Raw genomic sequence first — 20,447 nt, 5'->3', positions numbered from 1 at the left:
CAATAGTATAATTATCACCAATATGGCTCAAATTATAAATTATAAACCAAGATAAAGAAATTGCAGTAATTACTGCCTGGTGTATGAAGTTTAATTACATTTAGAAAATTCCAGTAAAATATCACCTTATGTTAAAACAAACAAACTTTTGGATTTGATACAAATCCATTTGTAAGATTGCAATCCAAAAGTGGTTTCCACATTGTGTTAAATTCTGTGTCAGAATTGTTTTTCAGATATGTAATTAATTTTGATATTGAAACATACTCCCATAACTTTGCCATTCTTTTATGGAAGAAATTGTTTGTAATTTCCAGTGAAAAGCATAAATAACTCTTGCAGCAGTTACCATGTACAAACCAATTTAGTATAATTTATGGGATATAAGATTTAGGAATATTTTATTTCAAAAATGGCAGTCTAAAAGGAAAATATTTTAAATGATCCAACCTGATTATTGCATTTCTATCTTGAAATGTCTACCATCATTTTTCTCCAAATTCAATTGTTTTTAAATAAATCTTTATTACCTTTGTTAAATAAATTCTCAGTTCTTGGTCTTTTTATATTTCATTGTTTGCTGTAAATATTCTTCCATTTCAGGTAAGTTCCATGTCATCATTTGGGTCTGAGTTTTATTTAATCGGATATCCTGATAATAAATCATACTGCTGTATATATTCTATTATCAATTCTAAAGAGTCTTTTGGGTGAGCAACTATAAGCATATCATCTGCATATAATTTTAGTTTATGCTCTTGATTTGATAATCTGATCAATTCTATTATCTTGATTTGATTGTCTGAAATTCTACCATCTTATATCTTCTTTGCCAGTGGTTCTAAAGCCAAGAGAAATAAAGGAGAGAGAGGCAACCTTGTCTTGTTCCTTTCATTGTAATAGTATAAGAAGATCTGGGTGGTTTGTTCTTTGTAGATACTTTGTATCTATGTAAAAAAATTGTATCCCCATTGATTTTTTTTCAGACTTGTAAATATGAACAGCCATTCCAAGTTATTAAAGGCTGTTTCCACATCTAAGAAAATCATGGCCAATTTTTACTTTTCTGGTTTATATATGTATTAAGATTTTTGAAAAATTAGGTAGTAACTGATAAATATTTGTTAGGGCTATTTCATATCCTTTTTAATGCAAAGTTACTATTATCATAGCCAAATTATCACTTTCTGCTAGCTATTTTTCTGGCATGGCTTTTAATATGTCCTTTTTGTGACTGCATTTGTAGTGCAACAATTCTGAATACTTACATGGGTTTTCTGTACCCATACAAATAATCTGTCAATAAGAGGTTGCAATCAAATAGAGCCAGACTGAACAGTTTTTAAAAACCTGACATATAAGTATTAATAAAATCATGATACAGTTATGTCTGCATTAAATACCTATGCTTAACTGAACCACGGTTTATTATTTCAGTTTCTAGTTCACACAACACACTGAAGTATCAAATGACCACACCAGCTGGGATCACACACTGTGCAAGGCAAAAAAGTGGTTATTTGGTTTATGGTTAGTGTGTCACACTAACACAGCATTAAATTATTATTTGTTTATTAGACCAAAAATGAAACTGTATTAGAATAATCTCTGCAAATAACTATAATATGTATTCATTCTTACCTGGGAAAGATCTATTTATGTTATTTTCCTATGCATTTGAGCTCTAATGCACATTACAACAAATAAACAAAATTGGAAGGTCTGGCTAACACACAGCGTAACAGAACCAGATTGCAATCTTATCTGGATAATTGGAAGACTGGGCTGGATGGAACAAGATGCCCTTCAATGGGAAGAAATGTAAGTTACTACATTTAGAGGAAAAAAGCAGGGGACAAATACCCAATGAAAGATGACATGGAAGCAGTAACTTGGAGAAGGACTTGTAGTCATTGATAAGCTGAACATGAGCTAGCAGGGTGAGACAGGTACTAGTATTAATGAACACTGTGCCAAAACAGATGAAGTCCTTATTTTTCTCTACTTTACCCTGATGTACAAAGTAGAGGAGAATAAGGGCTTGGAGTACTGTATATGAATCTGACACATTTCCAGGATATTGACATGCTAAAACAGGTTCAGAAGGGAGCAACAAAAATGATACAAGGACTTGAGAACATGTCCTACGAAGATAGGCTGAAGGAACTTGCGATGTTCATTCTGGAGAAAAGATGACTGGTGGGAGACATCTGTGTTCAGGTGTATTAAAGGGTGCTATAAGAAAGATAGGAACTATTTGCCATTGCCTCAGAACCTAACAGCAGAAATAATGGATATAAATTTTGTATAAGGAAAGACTTATGTATAAGGAAAGATTTATGTATAAGGAAAGATTTCTTGATGGTAAGGTGTATACAACAGAACAGTCTACCCATGGTGGGGTTTAAGAAAAGGCTGGACAGCTACATTTTAATGATAGTTTAATTGGCTTTCCTGCATACTGCAGAGGGTTGGGCAGGATAACCCTTGGGGCCACTTCCAATTCTACAATTTTATGATTCAAACACTGAGTTTACTAATCCCAGGCTAGAAATATTATGCAATAGTGGATATGTATAAATGTATGATTTTGCCCATCATCCCTTAAAACTGTTTCAGCTCTTAGTAGGTGGAATCAACAGACAAATAACTGGTAGATCAATAAACTACCAAAATTAATTCCTATTTTTTCCTGGTGGTCTTTTCTTACTCTATCTTTTCTGCTTAAAGCTATATACTCACTAAAACAGCACCTAAAGAAACTGGGTATTTTATTAGAAACCGTCTTTTTTATTTTCAATATGACATTCTTGGAAGGTAACTCCACCTTTGTGTAGTAGATCTTACAAGAAAATAGGCAGCCTTAGCGTTTGCTCAGGATCAGGGCAGTGACTTATGCTGTGCTTTTCCCCCCCCAAAGACACTAAAAATTATCTGCTGTGGAGTCTGTCAGTCTCCAGTGCCAAATTTAAATTTCTCACTTACATGAAATCCTACTGAAAATAGATTAGAAGAATTCTATTACAAAAGACAGTTGCAACTTATCTTCAGGTATTAGTTTAATGTCTTCTTTAAAAAGCAAAAAGCCTTGTTCAGTTTTTCCTACTGAAGTTAAAACCACTGCAGACAGTTAAATACTTTAAATAAGAATCAAATCAATGTTTTAATTTTAAAAAGGATAAGTTATGATAATATATAATACATAAAAAGAAAAAAATTGAGATATTTTTGAAGACAGCAAACAAGGTTAAAGCAGATAAAAATTACTCATATTCAATCCTCTATGTATTTGTAAAAAGACTGGACACAATCCTGCCCTAACATGGGTGTTGTGCCCATACTGGAATTATTTATGTAGGATTATTTTGTAGCCTTATTTCCTCTCCTCCTCGAATTGACAGGTTGCAAAGAGGAGAACAAATCTCTATTGGCATACAGTCATTACTTGGGTACGTGAATGCCTGTTTTCTAGTAGTGGGTTATGCCCATTTAATGGTTCTGAAAAGTAAGCAAGGATTCAAAGTGCAGGTGCTCCATTTGTCATTCAACATATTCTGTTAATTATCTATAATAAAGTGACAGTTTCATTCATTAAGATTTTCAAACATTTGATTACATTTTCTTGCAGATTTTTTACAGGTTACATTCTTGCTAATAACTGTTTTAATGAAGGTTTATGCAATTCGGTTATGAATTTGTGATCTACAGTACACTAGGTTTATGGTAATGTTTAGGCTTAAAGTATCCATAAGACAGAATTATCTACAGATTTTTTAAAAAGTCTCATTTTTTAAAAAGGGGTACCATGAATTGTTTAGGTCAGGATGTTGACAGGTATCAAGAAAAGTTCCTGGCAGTATTCCTGAAGAATGTTTTAAAAAGTATTAAAAAATAACAAGCCTTCTTAAAAAAAAATTATATGAATAGAGACCTACCAGGAATGCTGCACAGAGTTCACTTTTGAGTCCTAAACAAGTTGACAGCATCCCTTTCTATTTCTTCCTTACGCTACTAATTTTGTACAGGCACAGCAGCTCCAGTGCAGACATGGGGTTCCCTTCATTTTCCCACTCATTTATTTGAGAAGCAGCAGCTCTGTACATACCAAAAGCAAACAAACACAGGGCTACCTCTGCCAAGTCTAAAAGACGCTACAAAGGGACTCTACGGACACACTGCAGCATCCTCTGTGCTCACACCCTTCTAAGTTATTCAGGTATCTTCCTTATTCTGAGATTTCAGGCCTGTCTGAAAAACATACAAATTGTGTTCATTAAGTTATAACTGAACAAATTTTCACTATTTATCCAGGGATAGCAAGACTAACAATACATATACCAATGACAATGATTTCCTTCCACTGACTCAGACAAGCATTTGGTGATGTTTCCCATTAGAGAAAAAAATAACGATTCAAAGTAAAATAGATGTACATCCTAACTTGTTTACATAAACAAAAATTAACAGATTTTGAGAACACCAGAACCTGTGCAGTCTGTAATAAATAGTTCAAAAACCTAAAAGAATTTTTTAAAACCCTCCTTATCTGGTCCATTTAGCCTGATATAGCAGAGATTTCATAATCACTTGCTGATATTATGGGTTTTCCCATCATCCGCACATTCTTAGCATTAGTAATCCTTGCCATCATACACACTGGTTTATCAAAGTACCGCACAAGTGCTGGTTCAGTCAACAGGGAAGCCAAAAACTGCTCAAAGGTGATAGCCCAGTCTCTGTCAACACTGCTGCTTCTCGGCAGAGAAGTGGGGTTGCTGCTTCGTACCAAAACAGTGTCTTCGCTGATGTCTTCACAGTGCAGCTTTTCCTCCTCATGAGAACCTGCGCTCAGGACAGAATATGAAGACATGGAGCTGTCATCTTTAGTATCATCATCAGAAATAAGCATGGAAGAACCAGCTCCATTATCCCTAGGAGAAGAATCTTCCAGCTTAACATCCTCCATTTGTGAACTGTCACCACAAATATTCTCCTCTTCATCAAGAAAGCCATTTTGAAAATGATCACGTTGGTCAAGCTGGTACTGCTGGCTCCCTTTCTTCTGAATCAGCACATTCTGAATGGCTTTACTGCTATTCTCAGCCTCTTTAATAGACTGGACACTAAATAGCTTACCAACTTCACCAATCTCTAGAAGCAAACTTGTCACAGCTGCAGTTGCGTGGTAAAGATCTTGCTCATTGGGGTCTTCACTGAACATGTTATACATGGTCTTACACAGTTCAATAAACTGCTCCTGGATGTAAAAGAGAAATATAATGCTTGGTCAAGCAGCTGTTTGTCTTACTCATATCCAACTGTTACATGGGGCTCCCAGCTGTTTTTCTTCCAAGGGACTGACTAGACAACACCAGTCTAGCTTCAATAATAACAATATCAAGTGCTCCCAGATTATTCGCTGGGCCCCAAGAGAAATACCATCACAGTGAAAAGGTAGAGAAACATATTTTGTCTGTAAGAGATGATTTTTTTATATGTACACACATATGTGCTTTTGCTGAGTGTTTGTTTCTAGATAATACCTAATTAACAGTCATCAACACAGTCTTGTACACTAAGTTGTTTAAAAAGATAGGTTTTAACAGTATCTAGCATGCAATCCAATTCAAGTACATTGTTCCTAGGCACATAATAAGAATACAATTGCCTCCAAGTTCTCATGGCATCTTACATCTTTAATAAGGGCAATAATAAGCCCAGTATTCCCAGTGATGGAATCTTCTACCTTTCCAGATACAGTTTGTTTTGTTACACCCCATACACACACACACACACACACACACACACACGCATGCATACATACATACATGCATAACTACAGGCAGAATTATAATGGCAATTATCAGGAATAACCCACTGTAAACAGAGCAAACTGGATAGTCTCCAGGAAGAAGAATAAATAGACACAAATCTGACCTGAAATTTCAAAAACAAGCCCCAAAAGGAAAAAAAGCCAACAAACTGTCCTAAACCTTTAGCCCCATCCACTCTTGTATGAGGCTTCCAGGCAGGGTAGAAAGAAAAAGGGAAGACCCATCTAAAAAACGCTAATACAGGGCATGACAAGAATAGCAAGGGAGCCCACGTCCTTCCTTCCCTTTTTAATTTGGATATCTACAATAGGAATTTAATCCTTCAAACTTTTTTTTAACCCCATCTAAAGGTTAAGCTATATATATGCTTTGCGGATGTAAAATACCCATCTTGCACTTTTACTGAGTATGCTGATTTTGCATTTTTCAAAAGTATAACTTTTAAAAAGTTTAGAAGACGACTTACCTGATTTAGCTTAGGTAAGTCCTTTGCATTTCTTGCTTTGGATTTATTCTCTTGACTCCAGATTTTAAGGCAATTTTTATTTTCTTGAGAATTCTTCTTTCCTACTACAATAAATTATCCAAAACATAATAGAGAAATGTTTAACTAATTAGGCCCAAAATAAAACAATTCCCCTAACAGTGTTGATGTTGGTAAAGATAATGAGCAACATACCTTTTTCTGTTTTCAAACTCACATTAACAAATCCTTCTTCAGCTCCATGTTTGTTCCTTCCATCTACAGCAACAACTAATGAAAAAACAAATCCATAACAAGTACTTTGGTTTTCAAACTGCGATGATACAGTAGCCTAATTTACAGTCACATTTCTGTTAGGCAAAGCTCAATTCCTGATGACTATGTGAACTTGACCTTCTAGGGTTTTGTTGTTGTTTTTGTTTGCAGCAACGTAATTGATCATTGCATCCTTTTCAATGCTTTTCAATTTCCCAGAATCTATACCAGGGGTTCTCAAAGTACGGCCCACGGGCTGGATACGGCCCGCCAGGGTCATATATCTGGCCTGCCCGCCTGATTGGCCGCCACTGCTGTCTGTCAGAAGCAGAAGTGTCGGGGCTGTGTCAGGAGCTGCAGGCGATGCACGAGGAGGGAGATTGCAGAGCCAGACTATTCTACATGACAGGTATGCCAGGTCTGGCGGCTCTCCTCCTCTCCTCAAACTATAGTCCGGCCCCCCAACATTCTGAGGGACCGTGAACTGGCCCGGTTTAAAAAGTTTGAGGAGCCCTGTTCTAAACCCTTGGGATTTATTGGTGGTCCAAATACTAATCAGGCCTGACCCTGCTTTGCTTTTTCAAGACCAGCCAAGGTTGGTTAAGGTTGCCGTGTACTGTGAGCTAGGAAAGCTTGTATCAGACAGGCTTTCCAAGACAACACACTTGTGTCTTCTAGGGCTGACTTCCCTGTTTTGTGTGAGAATCCTAACAAACAAAATCTGAGAAAAGAAAAATCTTTGGGAGAGCATCAGCTACAACTCTGTACTGTAATGAGATGCTAAAAGGAAAGAACCTATCTCTATTGATCACCGCCCCTAATCCGTCACTACTCTGTTACAAACAAGAGTGCCACTGAACTTTACTGTATCACTAACTGCAAAAAATGGAGCTGCACTTAGTATCTCCTACTACTGAATAGCTGTGCTTAATATTTCCAGTTTTGCATTCTTCCTCTATCTTACTTAATTCAAGATTATCCATAAACTGTATTTTCAGCAATTTGGGAAGATATTCCACATTATTACAGATGTTTGTTTCTGTACACTGTTTGCTTCAGACTATAAAAATTAACCACTGACAATTATATTCTTATTTATCTATGTTTATAAACAATTTTATTATACATGATTGACATTTAAACTTCTATCAAATGACTATATGGAAAACTGATCTTGACATGAACAATATTTTAATCTACCTTTATCTTCTCAACAAAATAAAGATATCCTGATCCAATCTGTGATACCAAGAGATCTTTAGATCTATCATGAGCTACAGGTTTAGAAACAAAGATGTTAAATGTTGTTGGTAAGCCTGTTTGTATGTGGAATTCACAAATCTGTTTATTGAATCTGCCGCTGTAAGAATTTGAAAACAACATTTAAAAGACATCTTGTTAAAAGTGTTGCTCTAGCTATTTTTTGCTTTTGGACATAAGAAAGACTTTATAAAATTATCAATATGCTTTAGTCAGGAACAAGAAAATTAACACATCTTTGTACCGTGTGTACACTCTGGTGTAATGTCTTCAAAGAAATACTGAGTTGCTTCAAATGCTGAATCCGGTTCTTCTGGATCAGAGGATGGATCTGTGGAAAGAAGTATAAGGAATCATCAATGAAGTATTATATTTTACATCTGCATCCCCATATGCACCATTTATAGCTGGACTACTGTACAGGTGGTCGAGTTACGATGCCAATTGGGACTCTACCTCTCCCTATCAGTCCCTAGAGCTCCACAAAAATGCTTCCATGAAGGTCAGGATATCCGGCAGAGTAGGCAGTAGAACAGGGAAGATCAAGTGGTTGGACAGTTGTCTGGATCCAACCAAAAATGCCCACTACTATGTACTGTATTTATTTTGTAATAATAGGAAGAAAAATTATTCAGCACCTACAACAATAACCTGCTGCTCTCCAAATGCCACCACTATCTAAGTTGTTTATTCTAAGAATGCAGTATAAGTCTTTGATTAAAAAACAAACACAATTAGGACTAAGCCCCACTCATTACACTGGAAGAGAAATCCTGTTGCTGACTGCTGGAAGTGTTATATCAAATGCCCCACTTTAGGGTGCAGCCCTGAATACACTTAATTAGAAGCCTGGCTAACAGCACAGGATTTCCATCTACCTAAAATGGTATAGGATTGCTCTGGGGTATAGGATTGCACCTGAAAGACATTATCAGCATATTGAGCTATCTGGAATTCTCTCATGCTTACATACCTGGCAAAACATGCATTTTATAAAGTAGTTTCAGTTTCTCAGTAAGGTCTCCATGACATGCTGCACCTAGAAGAAATTGCATCATTGTATCAGTTTTAAATATATTTATCAATCAGGTGTCATCAATTTAACATAAAATATGCTCTTCTGGAATAGTTAATATCAGCTGATAGTTGCTTCTGGACAGGTAAACCTGTGTCCACAAGAACCTATCAGCTGTTAGACTCAATACCCCTGTGCGAAACACCTAGTAGTTTTTTTAAAAATCTTTGAAACCCAGCAAATCACAGCTTTATTCATTCAAGTGATGTGGCCTTACACACTACAATATTCACCCCCCCAGTTTTAAAACTACGGCTTCAGGCAAAACTGATCTGCCCATTCCTTTCTGCACTAACCAGTAGTTATCTCCCCTACTGTAAGTTTCAGACTGAGGTATTTTGCTGCCATGTCTGGGTAGAATAGAGCGATCAGGGAAATCCAAATGGGCTCTCTCTCCTTGCCTAAAGTGATCTAAGTGCAAGGAGATGGATTTCTTCAGTGTCAAAATCTACAACTGCATTGTGAAAAAATGTATAGTATCTTATTTATCTGGGGGAACTAAAAACATTATTTTATGTCACAATAACATAAACTTATCTATAAAGCTCTGGACTTATGAGAATATCAGACACATTGGATCAACTGGGCAGCATGTACTGTAAGTAAGTTTAGCTGATCATGTGTCCCTTTAAAATAGTTAAAGACGTACTGTTATATAGAGCAATTCAAATACAGCTTAACTCTGGGAATTGAAATCCACTTCAATATTTTCTGTTCTTTACGTGAATCAAGTAAACCTCCCCTCATAAAGAAGAATAGATTTTGAGATCCTCTGTATACATATAATCAGTACTAACTTTAAATGAGCTGTGCAATTAAGCCAAAACAAGAGTTACTGATTCACATATATCATCTAACATCACAAAGGGGGATGTATTTCCACTAACGGATAATAGGAGAATTTAAAGGACAGAATATTAACTAGCTATAAAAAGTGTCACAAAAACACACAAACACACACACATAGCCTTTTATAATGTCATAGTGTTTCATGAAAGTTGCATGCCAAGACAATAATTTTACAGTTAATGGTGATAAAAAAAAGAGCCAAATGCCACATTAGAAAAGCTATAAAAATGTCACAAAAACACAGATACACAAACACACACACATAACCTTTTATAATGTCATAGTGTCTTATGAATGATTGCATGCCAAGGCAATAATTTTACACTTAATGATGATAAAAAAGAGTCAAATGCCACATTAGAAAAGCAGTTTTCTTCTTACTGAGTCCAGAGACAAATTCTCGGAAGTTAATTAAGGAATCGGCATTTTCATCCAGCAATCTGAACAAGCGTGCAGCTAGAACCTCAGAATGAGTTCCACATGCCCAAGGAAAGAGAAGTGTAAACATCCCTTTGAACTGCTCAAAGTCTATACGATACTGTTCCAAATAAGGCAAGCTTGGATCATGACGGTCTGTGGCATTGCTGGTGCCCCCCCAGTAGCAGCTAGTGAGATGTTCTGCCTGACAGAAAAATAAGGCATATGAAATTGTTATAATCTTTGAAGCTATTTCAGCAACACTGTCTCCTATCACAGTTTATACAGCTTAAAAAATCTTAATATAGAAAAATGCTTTTCGTATTACCTAATATTGCTATAAGCAAGTTCAAGTTACAATACAGTATTATTCATTCAGTGCCACCAGTGCTGGGGAGTAAATGCAAACACAGAAATAGCACAAACTCCATCAAGAAATATGTCAACCTCCGTATTCCTACCACTACGGGTCTTTATGTGATAAATTCCAAAAGTGTGTCCTACTGTTCACTAACTGGTGTGTCCAAATTAAAAACATAAAGAGCTTAGGATTGTGTCAAGGAACCATATGCTTTACTTCACACACCTAGGACAAGGAGTAATCAAGGAGTCCAAATTACCCAGCATTAAAATGTTGGTCTGGAATGGGAAGATCCAAGTTCAAATCCCCATCTGACTATGGAACTCACTGGATGACTTTGGACCTATTATTAACTCTTAGCCTAGTCAATATCACAGGGATGTTACTATGAAAATGCAATGAGGGAAAGTCCATTATATGTTGCCTAGAAATCCTAGAGGAAAGGTGGTATGTAAGTGTAAACAACAAAAGATGTGTTTCTGTTTATTGCTTATATTTACACCTGCTTTTTTAAGCAGACAGAGAAAATTGCCACATCCCTCAGACACATTTATATTAACAATGTTTGAGGTTTGCTACAGTACTTGATTTAAAAGAAAGCTGAATCTCCAAATCCAGTCAACACTCTGGGTAACTTCAAATCTGGTTTTATAGCAAGTGTGCAGCTATGATAATTTTGCAGGGTGAAAACAATTAATTGGGGTCCTTTTGTTAATTATGATCACAAAAAGACTGGATACATAGCAATAAACAATCAAATTTGTCTTCCTGATAAGCATTTCACTCATTTTAATGTGTACAATTAAATACCATATCTTGTATAAGTACATAAAGGGGAAATGAAAAAGTTCTGCTTTATAGATTAAACATTCTCTGTAGGGTATCAAAGTGGGATTTTAAATTTTGTTCTCTTCGAATTATTTTAGAAACTATCAAATTGAAATTAGTAAGAAAAAGGCAGTGTGCTGTCTGCTACTAAATAATGTAGGTACAAGACAGCTATTTGAAAGTTACCTTGAAAAGGGCATAAAGTTCTTCCAGCTCATCTATTGTAAATGAAGTTTCAGTTACTATGGTTCGTACCTTTCAAAATATAAAAAAGAGAAACTTTAGGCACATGGAAACATCTTTAATATTTAAATTCAAAGAACATTAAAGAACTCCCAAGAACTTACCACATTTCGTTTGGTAGTATCTTCTAGGGTTTGGATGACCTTCAATCTCTGTTTGAATCTCATTTGTTCAATCAAATCTGCTCTAATGGTGCCAAATTTCTAAAATAAAAAAAATATTATTCATTCTTCCTACAAAATTTAAGATACAGCATTCACTAAAACAGAATTTAATTTAGACATTGCCTAAACAAAATACCTAAAGATATGGTTAAATGTAAAATCAGGGGTTACATCTTCCTTTTTTATAACAGATTAAACTAAATGTTCTGATATACCTAGTACCAGAAAAATAATCATATAAAGAAAAAAGGACAGGAAATTTTGGATGCTATACTAAGAAGGTCACATGTACCTAAGAATAAATTTTAATTAGGTAGAATTTCAATGGATTTTAAACACTTCAATCCTAAAAGCATTTAGACTCTAGATGGATATCCCAGAGATCACAGGAAATACAACTATACATGTAGCCTGTCTGTTTATAAAACATAGTCGTTCACAAGAGAATAATATACCAGGATTATTATTCATAGGCATGAATAAAATATCATAATGTGCTAGATGAGCTATTATGGTTAGTAGAAGCAGATATTTTCATGGTCTAAAGGGCTAGTTTTTCAGTGAATGACTCTACAATCACAATAGCTGTTAGCAAATAATTACAGTCACTCAGCTCACAAGCCTGCATTTAGTTTGTTACCCATAGTTAACTCATGAGTATGCATTTCATAATGTGCATATATGTATTAAACCATCCATATCTTTACTATTTCTTCTAAATGAATAAATAAGACAGCACAAAAAGCCACATAAATATACACTGTAATATTTATTATTATTACTTCTGCTCTGAGTATGACTTCCATAAGGGTAAAATGTGAAGGAAGGAAGATATATATACAGAAAAGCTTCACAATTCACTGCTTCACAATTCAGCTTTTGTTGTAAGTATTTATGTATCACACATTTAAGGCCACTGATGCATAGATTCCATATCAAATAGAGTCAAGAAATAATCAGAGCCTTACATATTACATATGCTCTTCAGTCCTATTGTGCCTTTTTGATACCGTGGAAACTGGACTTCCATTCAAATCATCATACATACATAACCCTCACTGGTGTTGCCCTTCTATTTCATTTATGTATCAATTGAGACAAACCCTGCAATAACTAACAGTGCAATCCTACATTCAGGAATACATCCCATTAATTTCAACAGAGGTTTCTTCCAGGTAAAGGAATTTAGTGTTATAATTCAAAAATAATTTCTCCCCTTCATGTGTAGAGTAGATTTCCCAACTTCATGTGTTGTAAATACAGGAAAGATCTCAGAATTTCTAGCCAGAGTAGATAATGGCCATAAAATTCCAACACATCTGGAGGGCAAAGGACTGGAGAGGCAGGAGTAGAATCTAACAAGTCATCTGCTTGGTATCCCCCTCCCCCCATGTTTAGTTGCCAATATGTTCGTGAAATTACCTCATAGGAAGTTCTGATGAGCCTAAATATATCTACTTCAGGATAAGGCCCTATGTCATCACTCAGTAATGAATGAAGGTGAGGAATTGGTGGCAAGGTGCTGTCCTTATTGGTCACGCTGTCTAAATATCTACAGGTGGCAAGAAAAATCAACAATATACAACCTTTTAATTCAAGTGTAAAAGTGCATGACATTCCACTTCCAATTTCTCCCAAGTTTATTCACACACACACATACTGCAAAAAGTTGAAAGCCATTAGAATATTTATAAATGTTACTTCTAAATTGCTCTAAATACTTCACAGAAATCACCATATTTATTCTTGCAAAGTTCCTGTAAAATGATCATTATTAATATTACCCTCACAATACACATTATGGTTGCACCTGAAGAATGTTTAAAGGCTATGATGGAAGGGGGTAGCTAGCAAAGGGGAGGAGAAAAATGTCAGGATGGACAAAGTAAAGAAGATACATGCATGCCCATCAAGCTGTTTCCCTTTGCAGTAAACAAGGGTTAGGGTTAGGGTTATGCATAGTGGAGAAATGGAACAAGAAATGGTAAACTGAAGAATTTAAAAACAAGAAACAGTAAAAGAAACTATAGTTAAATCTAATTATAAACCTAACACTACCTCCTTCCTTTTTTCTCATATACTTGTTTTCTTATTCCACTTTTACTCATTTACTCTTCTTATATAACCAGACCATCTCAACAGACTTACTTTGTATTAGTCAAACACTAGTTCATTCTTGATCCTATCTCTTATCACACACTACTTAACTCATTCCCATCACATGAAGCTTACTTTTGTTTCTCCTAACCTACCCCATTCTTGCTTCCATTTAACAAAGTGAACAGAAGAATATTTTTAGTCATTTTGCTTATTTTGAAAAATGTTCATTCCAGACCACATACTAATCTACTAACCTTCTATCAATCAACATTTGCACATCTTAACATTTCTCCATTTCCGCATCTTTATTAGTTTTTCACCATTTATATACAACTCGTTCACCTGATTTTTCCTGTCAAACTCAATTACGTTGTTCTTTGATATATTTATTTTCAAATCAATATTCTAGCTTCACTAATTCTCTTAATCCTTCTAATAAATAAGCAAATAAATTAAGCCTTTAGATTTTTTTTCATTCCTTTGTCATATTTAAATCATATATTCAAAGCAAACAGGCCTTTTTCTAAGTGGATACTTGCAAAAACAGTCACTATTTATCATTCATTCTTGGGTCACCAAATGGCTCAATTACTTTTCTGAAGTCTCTCATCTTCTTCCCAACCATCTATTATGTTATCCAGCTGATTAATTTTTGCTGTTAGATCATAGTTTGTGAATAACTATGTTATTGTTATTGTGTTGCATGACTTTTCCCAAAATTCATCTCTAGTTCTTCCATTATTACTATTCAGTAAAGCATGACATGTAACTATTACCAGTCAATTGATTGCTATGTTCAAATGTGCCCATTACAACTTTGATGACACCAATTCATACACAAATTTTAGAACTTCCATTCATAATTAAAATTGCATTGTCATTTCCCTGCATATATTCATCAAAACTACTCCACAAGATCAGACCACCTTCACTCAGATCTATTATATTTTCCTTTCTCTTAGTTTCTAAGGAATATGGCATATCTATTTTTCTTCGTTTCATTTTCTTTATCACTTCATGGTAATTTAATCCTCTCATATCTGAAGTCATAATCTTCCATATGCCATGGTCAAAATGGGCCACAAATAAGGACCTCCATCACCCATTATGGCTTTGTTCAACTAAAGCTTTCACACAACACTTTGTAATGAGACAGAGAAAGTGTACTTAGGTTACCAGCCTTTGTCATACCTAGTCATATGCAACATTCCCTGCTAACAGTAAGGAGAGTACCAGTTGGTGGGCTGATTTGGGCCAGTATGTCACAAGTGCAATAAGAGCCCAGTTTTACTCTAAGCATGTTCAGACATCTAGAGACTTCCCTACAAGGTAGATATTGTGGCCTGCATTCCACCAAATTGGAGATACACACAGTGTATTGACATGTACTCATGGTGCAAGAAAGAAAATGTCAATGAATGCTTTATTTTTAGATAGTCAGATGAAAAGTCACAACAGTTCTGAAGCTTAGTCTTTACAACACACAGCTTACAGGCATTCAAATAACTATCTAGTTCAAACCATTCCAGAGTGATACACAGATAGCTGAAACTTGAAACAGTGATATATGCCTATCTGTGATTAAATCTTCTATTAAATCCACAGAAGCAGCAATTGTGAAAAAGATAAAAACAGCACAGTTTACTCATTAGATGGAGCTATATCTCAATTCTTTTACACATGCTCTGCATGTGTGAAATCCAGCTCTCAATATAAAACCTCTAGCAACAGGGCTGGGAAAGACTTCTCTTTGGGTCCTGCTTCCAGCCAGGAATAACAATGCTGCGCTAAAGAAATTACTTGTCTCAGTAGAAAACTGCCTCTTATAATTAAATCAAGTTACAAAAGAATGAAAGAAAATGAACACTCAAGTAAAGTGGCTAGCAGGGTCTAATTAGTAAAACAGGACACTGAAAGCCAAAAAGCTCCACTTAAGAGCTAAGCTTTCCCTGTGTTATATGAAAAGCTTCTGGCAATGCAAAATTATTAACTTAAAGGAGGGGAAAGTGACTTGCTGTGAGTGTAATTGAATGGAAGGAGAATGTCTGCGATTAGAGTACTTACCTTCCCAATACAGTCATAGCTTCACCATCATCTTTACAGTTCAGCAACTTCTCCACATTTGCATCTAGCACAGCTAGTGCCAGCTGGAATATCACCTTTATGCCCTCATAGAAGAAACAATCTACCACCACAACAGCACTTTCAAAAGGCATTACACTGAGGAAGAGTGTGAGGAACCATGAGAGAGAGATGGTTGAGATGACTCCCAAATCCTGCATACAGTCATAGAGTTGTGGGATATAATCTCGAGCTAATTCTTCAAACACACCTTGATCCACCAGAGCACCTGTAAGGCATAATCAGTATTTGATATGTGAAACTGGAGTCAACAGAATATGCATTTATGCCCATCTAAGAAAACAAAGTAGAAGCACTTTCCAATTAATTCATGTTGAATTACACAGAGGTGGCCCTCTTAGGTGCTTTGAATTTCATTTGCCATCTGCTTCAGTCAACATGGCCAATGGCAAGAATTGTGGGAACTACAGCCCAAATCATCTGGTGGTCACAAGGCTGTCTACTCATGAACTATACCATTTTCTCATTCAGAAAAGAGGTCTTTTTTAAAACATGCATTAACTTGCAGTCTGATTCACATAACCGTAAATAAAAATTATTGTTATTATTAATAATAGCCTACTTAAGTAATTATTTTCCAATTTCAATAACCAGGCAATCACCACAACTTTACTAATGTCTGCAGTTCATAAAAAATCATGGATTTATTTTACAGATTAGGAACAAAATACACATACATTATATTTGGCAGTGATATGAAGTAAGAAACAACATCAAAATATAATGTAGATCCCCAGCTACTCAACTATATCAATGAATTCAAGCATCCAAACTTGCAGCTCAAATTTAACTTTTTGATAGTTTAAAATAAATTCCCAATTATTAGCCTTTTACAAAGTTCCATTAACATACCAACAACTCTTGTGTTGTAATAATCTGGCAGCATGCGCTCACATAAAGCCACCAGCAACCAAAATGCTTCCTCTTCCTTTGCATACAATAGCAGGACTGATGTAACAATATTCATGGCCTAGAAAATGTTTAAGATAGATAATTACTGTATTCAGTTTGATGCATTTTCATAACAGATTCTATCAAGCAATAGACCTATTTATTGTCCTCGTTTGAGAAAGGTGCTGTGAAAAAAAAATTCCTATGAGAGTTAGAACCAAGGAGTCCCCAACATTCATTCTCACAGGAAAATCACAGGGGGCATTAGCTAAACTTTTAAAAGACTGAATGTGGATGATAAAACATGAATGGGGAAAAGATCTTATTGATTGCACTGATGATGTTACCCAGTTGGGTAATGAAATGTCTGCAAGCAAACAACCAAGCTCAGAGAAAGCCAAGGACTCCACAGATCTTATTGGGTTAGTGCCAGTTTTAAAGCACTCAGTTACTCCAATGTTACTCTCTCTTAACAGGACAACTTTCAAGTATTGAAGGCCATTCATCAAAACAGGGAGTGGAGAAACAGGATGGCAGTATCACTGCAGGCTCAAGGGAACCAGAGTAAAAAAAAAATAAAAAATTAAGATGGCAACTCCATGGAGGCAAAGCATATTTAGTAGTAACAGAATGTTAAGTATCAGTAAAAAGAAAAGGAAAAGCAGAAAGAAAAGCAGTTGATAAAGATCACAAGACCCTTCTAGGAGGACATGGCTGACTAGAAGTCTGAATAAGAGCTTTGTCCATGGGAAAGGTAGATACAAGTGGTGCACAATGTTGGGATCCAAAGCAGGGAAAAGCACTTTCACCTCTTCCTACCTGCCCGCTGCCCTTTAAAGAAGCTGAATCTAAAATGCTGTACAACAGAAACATCTCTAAAGTGCTATTATGAATGAGGTAATACACTGGTTCCTCCCCTGGTTCCTTCTATAAATGTAATTCCTGTTTTAAAATGGTCTACTGCCTTGGCCACAAGATTACCCAGAATTTTGATAACAGATAGGTACTATCGAACCTAATCATATATCTCAGGGGATTGAAACATGCAGCCCTCCATGTCATTGTCTCTGGCCTAAAATCATAGTTTGTAAGAGCTAAGGGCCTGCCCAACATGACCAGGGACCTCCAGGTTGGGCCACAGAAAGTGCTTCAGGAAGTGGAGTAGCCTGGCAGTGGCAGCCTAGCAGTTCACCGCTACCCAACCCAGCAGGTGTTGTGGCAACAGCTGGGCCTGGTTGACTGAACCATGCCCTTGGCACACGAGACCTCTCACAATGAACAGTGACACTGCTTGGGAACTCTGTAGTGGGTGCTGGACTCTCCAGGAAGAGGCAGTGAGGAAGTGAGGCTTGGTCAGGGAAGACAGACTGGAAGCTGGGGTTCCCTGAGGAAGGGAAGGAGGTGCATGAGCACTGGGTGGGGTCTGACCACCTCCCCATGTGATTCTCTTTGCTGGGCAAGGAGTGGAAAGACAGCCAACAACCAAGCAGGCTCTCTCTGCTAGACAAAGGCAGGAAGGAGAGGAGAAGAAGAAACACGAACAAGAAAAAGACTTAAGGAAAGATCTCTCTGCTCAACAAGAGAGAAGAAAAAGAAAAGCAGGCTTTGGACAGCTCTTAGTGGGATAGGTTTTCTAGATTAGATCATCCTAGTTATGACCTTGAAAGAAATAGCCCAGTAATAATACCAAATAATGGTATTCTGGTTAGTGAAAAATGCTGCAACTTCAGGGGCCCAAATGAAATGGCTACTTTGCACCAATCACAGGGAGATCTGTTTTTAAAACAAATGTATTTACTACATTCAAGTTTAACGGATCACTTTGATAGCAAGATGGTGTAATGAAAGATTCAGGCATTAGACAAGAACTTTAGAAACTCAGGTTCTATTTCACTCTCAGCCAAGAAAACTCACTGGGTGACTTTGGGCCTGTCATTTTCAGCCCAAACCACCCCAATGGTTGGTGGTCATGGGAAAAAAATAGGAGGAAGAATTGCAATTGAGCCATTCTTGAGCTTGGGGAATGATGGGGTATTAATAAAATAAAACTACATCTTTTAAATTCCCTAGAGAGTTGTATATTAATCTATTAAAAAGCTTTGCTGTTGCAGTCCTCAAACTAATGAACTAGTCCTCATGCAACACCTGTGAAGCTTTGAGTTTGAAATACCTGATCTAGATAAAGCCCCAAGTTTAAATTTTCTGTAACCTGTTGCAGAAAACCTCAGTATAGCCCTTTTCACTGGAGAATTGTAAATTATTGTTAATTAAAACTTTAATATCATGCCTTTGGTTATCTATAGGACTCCTTGAAAACTTGCAAAATAACACACCACAAGAAAGATGCATTATGCAGAGACACCAATGAAGTGATATGCAAAAAATGAATGCACTTTTTTTCTTTCATCAGTATCATCTAAGACCCACAGCATAGTCTCTTGGGGATTAAAAGTATTTTGGACCCGCCCTGCTACTTATATAAATATTTGCTGCCCCAGTGAAACCCACCCTCCTGTATAAAAGCTCACAATCAGCAGTGCATTTCTTAGCAAAGCTGCAGATGTATGGATAGTGAATTTGTATCTAAATTAGCTAGCATGCACCAGTTTTATACATAAACTATGTATTGTCAAGATCTGGCCTCAGTTGAAAATTCAGTAAACAACAAAAGCATTAGGATGAGTGAAGGAATCTATTTTATGATACCTGGCAGTATCCTATATTTGGATTTCTAAATGCATATGCAGTGAGCACTCGCCGCAGAGCAGCAATACCCATCTCATTCTGGAATGCAGGATGCTCTGGAAGAGAGCGATGCAAATCCCTCTCAATCTCTTCTGTTGCAAGATTATATTTCCCCATGGATTTCTCCACCAAGTCTTCATAATAGCCAGCATGGGTAACCATTTCATTAATTGCTCCTAAAATGCAAATGAGCGCATTGACAAAAGAAAATATAGGTTATAGGTGTAGGCCAGGAATCAAAATAACTGCACAGATAGTTCTCATGCTCAAGAGGGCCTTTGGCTGTTTTTTAAGAATAACGGAATTCATTGATTGGCCACCCATTTTTAAAGCTATAATAGAAACACTCTGTAACCTTGCTGTGAGGGGATCCTAGTCATATAAACTGTTTAAAAAGGTATATCCAAAAGTCTGGGTGCACTTAATCTGTATTTTCGGGTCCCAACCCTCCAAAACAGATAAAGTTTGATAAAAACTCCTACTCTCTCATTAACTGTTGCTAGACTTTTGGTTTATCAGTGAATTGATTAATCAGTTTCTTTTTCTGAGATAGTTTAGTGGGTGACAATTACATTTATTCTGAATGAACCAAGATATCATACAAACACACCAAACACAGCCACACTGATTTGGAGTGCTTACTGTGCACACACATAAGCACTGATGGATTCATTTAAAGGTGACAGTGGATCTATACTTCAGAAGCCAATGTAAATACTTATTAAGATGTGCTTTTCTCTGATACTCTACAAAGTTTATCCAGAGCCTTAAATTCCAGTACTCACTCCATAGTTTGCGG

The 20,447-nt window shown here is 36.2% G+C and overlaps 1 protein-coding gene across 2 annotated transcripts in view; it reads right to left on the bottom strand.

Moving 5' to 3' along the window:
• Positions 1-536: 536 nt before the first annotated feature.
• TBC1D9 (TBC1 domain family member 9) overlaps positions 537-20,447 on the bottom strand; it is a 55,273-nt gene continuing 35,362 nt past the window's right edge. The window contains exons 10-22 of one of the 2 annotated variants that reach the window (XM_025166867.2): positions 19,610-19,824; positions 16,865-16,982; positions 15,935-16,220; positions 13,193-13,322; positions 11,711-11,809; positions 11,550-11,618; positions 10,139-10,379; positions 8,807-8,872; positions 8,078-8,164; positions 6,514-6,588; positions 6,301-6,404; positions 5,137-5,257; positions 537-4,842 (exon numbers count right to left, since the gene is read on the bottom strand). In XM_025166867.2, the coding sequence (XP_025022635.2) occupies positions 4,556-4,842; positions 5,137-5,257; positions 6,301-6,404; positions 6,514-6,588; positions 8,078-8,164; positions 8,807-8,872; positions 10,139-10,379; positions 11,550-11,618; positions 11,711-11,809; positions 13,193-13,322; positions 15,935-16,220; positions 16,865-16,982; positions 19,610-19,824 (1,898 nt within the window). In that variant the 3' untranslated portion in view covers positions 537-4,555. Of the gene's footprint in view, positions 5,258-6,300; positions 6,405-6,513; positions 6,589-8,077; positions 8,165-8,806; positions 8,873-10,138; positions 10,380-11,549; positions 11,619-11,710; positions 11,810-13,192; positions 13,323-15,934; positions 16,221-16,864; positions 16,983-19,609; positions 19,825-20,447 lie in introns of both variants that reach the window. The other variant, XM_007428550.4, reaches the window with a different exon arrangement.

This window comes from Python bivittatus, unplaced genomic scaffold (assembly GCF_059951505.1).
Source record: "Python bivittatus isolate LINGU-HERP-01145 unplaced genomic scaffold, Pbiv_v1 ctg000070_np1212, whole genome shotgun sequence".
Taxonomy (NCBI): Eukaryota; Metazoa; Chordata; class Lepidosauria; order Squamata; family Pythonidae; genus Python; species Python bivittatus.
The sequence above is the reverse complement of the archived record's forward strand: the minus strand, read 5'-3'. Positions and strand labels throughout refer to the sequence as shown.